The following is a 3,931-nucleotide window of genomic DNA, read 5'->3' on the forward strand; positions in this document are numbered from 1 at the left end:
TATGCGTTACTCTTTCCTCCTAGTTGTAGGACTTCCACTCAGCCAGCGTTCCTGTGGGTCTGGGTGATGTCCGTTCCGTCTTTTAGTTTCACTTTTGAAGTGGTTGTTCGAGGCAGCAACCTCCGGCGTTAACCTATGCCGCCATCTTGGTTCTTCCAGAATCCACTTTATAGGCACGCATCACATTTGAGTGTCTTTTCAGTCTGAAGCTGCGCCCCGCTTTTTTGTGTGAAATAGGCATTTAGTAGTCTGGTTGCCTATTAGAATGTTCCACGTTCTAGATTTGTCTGTTTCGGAATTGTGTCATCTAATCTTTCCCGTTTTCCTAATGGTAGTATAAACTGGAAGTTAGTTCTAGAGCCTTGATTAGGTAAAGGTTAAATTTTTCTTTGCAAAAGTGCTTCCTAAGTGGAGACATGAGTTTTCTCTCGATCCCACCAGGCGGAGCCTAGGGCCAGGGAAGCCTGGGTTGGCCAGTCAGGGGTGGCCACCGGCTGTCCCTGCATTTGCCCCTCGGCAATGGCAGTCTGTGTGTCTGGTTTCAGTTTTGTATTGAGGACTTTCTTTAGGCTAGAATCCAAAAAATATGAATGCTGGGCCAAAGATTACCAGCACTTATACTGTAAGTTTTCTAATACTAACATCTATTGTCAGATTGCTTTTAAAACCTTGATTGTAGAGCACTGTGTAAGTGATGGTTTCACAGCTCAGAGCAGGCATTGCGCTGCGGGCTGGGAGGCGCCTCTGGTTTGATAGGAAAATGTGGTGTGCCTTTAAAAAAGCTGTGTTTCTTTCATTACTTTTGATTGCTCCCTTTGTCATTCTCTTGTATGTCTTCTTTTGTGAATGATGTTCTTTAACTGTCCTGTTTAATATTAGGACCAGCTTTTTTTTTTTATATTTTATTGATTTTTTACAGAGAGGAAGGGAGAAGGATAGAATTAGAAACATCGATGAGAAAGAAACATCGATCAGCTGTCTCCGGCACACCCCCGACTGGGGATGTGCCTGCAACCAGGGTACATGCCCTTGACTGGAATCGAACCCGGGACCTTTCAGTCCGCAGGCCGACGCTCTATCTGATGAGCCAAAACCGGTCAGGGCTTAGGACCAACTTTTGATTTGAGGTCTTTACATAATAACAATAGTTTATTCTTACTGTGTTTATTTTCTATTTGTGTGTTTTGTTTGTTTGTTTGTTTTTTAAATATATTTTATTGAGTTTTTACAGAGAGGAAGGGAGAGATATAGAGAGTTAGAAACATCAATGAGAGAGAAACATGGATCAGCTGCCTCCTGCACATCTCCCACTGGGGATGTGCCCGCAACCCAGGCACATGCCCTTGACCGGAATCGAACCTGGGACCCTTCAGTCCACAGGCCGACGCTCTATCCACTGAGCCAAACCAGTTTCGGCTTGTGTGTTTTTTTATATAAAAAGTTTAAATATTCTTCATCTTCAAATTTGTTTTTTTCTTTGTAACTTCAGTTAGAAGTTCTCTCCTATCAAGAGTTTTGATAATTGTTTGCTTCTCTTTTTCCCTAACTTTCAAAATATTGAACTCAAGGTGGTCATAGGGTATAAACTTCAGCCCACAGATGAACAAGTCCTGGGGATATATGTACAGCATGGCGACTCATTAACAGGAGTATATTGCATATTTGAAAGGTGCTAAAAGAAACTAGCTCTTAAGAGTTCTCACCACAAAGAAAAATTGTAACTGTGAGGTGCTGGATATGTTAACTAAACTTATTGCGGTAATCATTTCAATATATATACATATAGAAAATGGTTACATTTTGCATTGCTGTTGTGCACCTTAAACTTTCACAATGTTACACATCAATTATATCTTAAAGCTGGGTGGGGAAGGAAAGAAAATTTAAAACATCTTGAAAAAAAATGAAATGAAAACATACCCCTCCCCTCCCAACACTTTCACTCTCCAGAGGCAACTTCTTTTGTAGTTTGGTGCGTATATTTCAGGCTTTTTTCCTATGTTTGTTTATATTGCCATACATGTCCATAGAGTCATTGGTGTGTTTGCACAGATAGGGACCCATTGTGATCCTTGCATCTCGTCTTTCTCCCTGGGCAATGCATTACCAACATCTTTTCCAGTTTTGTTGGCTCCTGTGATGCCACGGTTTGTCCCAGAGTTTTCCTCTTCCTCGGGGATGCACCTTCCACTTGTGTGCTTTGGGCAGAGGGACTGTTAAATTCAGTGCCACTGCAGTGAGCACCCTTGCACTGTATCTCTGGCCGTTTCGTTTTGAGAGAGAGATTGATCTCTTCTGTCCATCTGGATTGTATTTTGACGCATGAACAAGAGGTACATGTATGTCTTTGTTTTTTTGTAAGTAGGTAAGCGGCATAGCACCATCTCCCGAGTATCTTCCCTTTCCCTCCCGGGCACACACTTCATTACCCCATGCTAAACTCTTGTATCTCAGGGTGCATTCCTGGGCTGCTGGTCAGTGCTGTGTACGCCTCTGATCTGTGGTCAGTGGGTAGATGTGCAGGGAGGTGGGTGAGCTGGGGGGCAGCTCCGACAGTCTCATGGACGAGACCAGGGCGGGCGGGCTGACCTCACCGCGTCAGCCCCGGGGCCTGACGTGCGGCCGCTTCTTTGCCCCCAGCACCTGTTCCTGGCCTTCCCGAGGATTGTCTTCTTGCTGGGCTTTGTCTCGGCGCTGAGCCTCCTCCTGGGCGGCTTCCTGTGCTTTGCTCTGTACCTGGCCGCCACCAACCAGACGACGAACGAATGGTGCAGAGGCGACCGGGCCTGGTGCCAGCATTGCCCCCAGGGCGCCGGGGCCCCCTCCGTAGAGCCCCGTGTCCACCGGAACATTCACTCCCACGGGCTTTGGAGCAACCTCCGAGAGATCTTTCTACCTGCTGCTGCACATTATGAGAGAAAGAAGAAATGAGAGTGGAAGGGTGTTTCTGCCTTTTAAACACCGTTCGTTTTAAATATAGTTCATTTATTTATGCATATGGGTACTTTCTAAGCATGTTCTTTTTCTTTCTGTTCTGTATAAATCGCCTTTCAGTGGTTAAGGAAGGGAAGAGGAAAGTAGGGCTTATTACTGAGTGCCTAATGGAAATCCTTGGTCATCCTCTGCTCACCCAGCCTGTCCGAACGGAGTTTCTCTGGATTCCTGGTGACCTTGGTCTCTCACTAGGCTTGGCTCCTGGACAGGAGGGGCCCCGTGGCTGTGTCCCCTGGTGTGCAGGAGGGTCTCTGCAACTTGGATGTCCTCATCTCTCCCAGGGAAAGACGACTTTTTTTCTCCATTTCCTTAACCATACCAGCACCCTCACCCAGGCCTGTTGAGCTTGTGGCCTCCTGCCGGCCCTCCGCTGACCTCTTGTGGCCATATCAAGTATTTTCTGTCCTTTAAAAAAAAATGTATTGATTAGTTTTAGGAAAGGGGAGAGAGATGGACAGACAGACAGAAACATCAAGTTGTGGTTCCGCCTATTTAAGCATTTATTGGTTGCTTCTTGTATGTGCCCTGACCCGGAATCAAACCTGAAACTGCTCTAACTGACCAGTGCCTGCCCCATTTTTAAATTCCTAACTAAGCACAAGTAACTCAGTGCAGAGGTGAGTGCTGGAAAAAAGACTCATCGAAAGTGCTGAGGGCTGTTGGGACGGGAGCGCCGTTGGGAGCAGGGTACCGAGGATCCCCTCCCCGGCCACTGAAGGGTTGGGGAATAGGAGCTCGGGGCAGGAACTGGTCGGGAGGCATCGTTGATCGCGTAGCCCCTGGAGTTCAGAGCAGATACAATCTTTAAAGTGAATTCCTGAGGCTGAGCCCGGGCCCTGCGCTACCCCCTATGCTTGTTGGTGGGAAAGGACGGTGAAATCACACGTGGAGGCTTTGAACCCGGGCTGAGGGGGCGAGGGGGGAAGCCGACTGCCGT

General features: G+C 47.0%; 1 protein-coding gene across 3 annotated transcripts in view; it reads left to right on the top strand.

The window, feature by feature from the left end:
• The window catches only part of ZDHHC4 (zinc finger, DHHC-type containing 4), a 13,181-nt gene extending 10,185 nt beyond the window's left edge, over nucleotides 1-2,996 (top strand). For all 3 annotated transcript variants that reach the window (XM_006765428.2, XM_006765429.2, XM_015565120.1), the window contains one exon: nucleotides 2,641-2,996. In XM_006765428.2, coding sequence (XP_006765491.1) covers nucleotides 2,641-2,931 — 291 coding nt within the window. In that variant the 3' untranslated portion in view covers nucleotides 2,932-2,996. The remainder of the gene's footprint in view (nucleotides 1-2,640) is intronic.
• Nucleotides 2,997-3,931: the final 935 nt, after the last annotated feature.

The sequence above is a fragment of the Myotis davidii genome, unplaced genomic scaffold (assembly GCF_000327345.1).
Source record: "Myotis davidii unplaced genomic scaffold, ASM32734v1 scaffold399, whole genome shotgun sequence".
Classification (NCBI taxonomy): Eukaryota; Metazoa; Chordata; class Mammalia; order Chiroptera; family Vespertilionidae; genus Myotis; species Myotis davidii.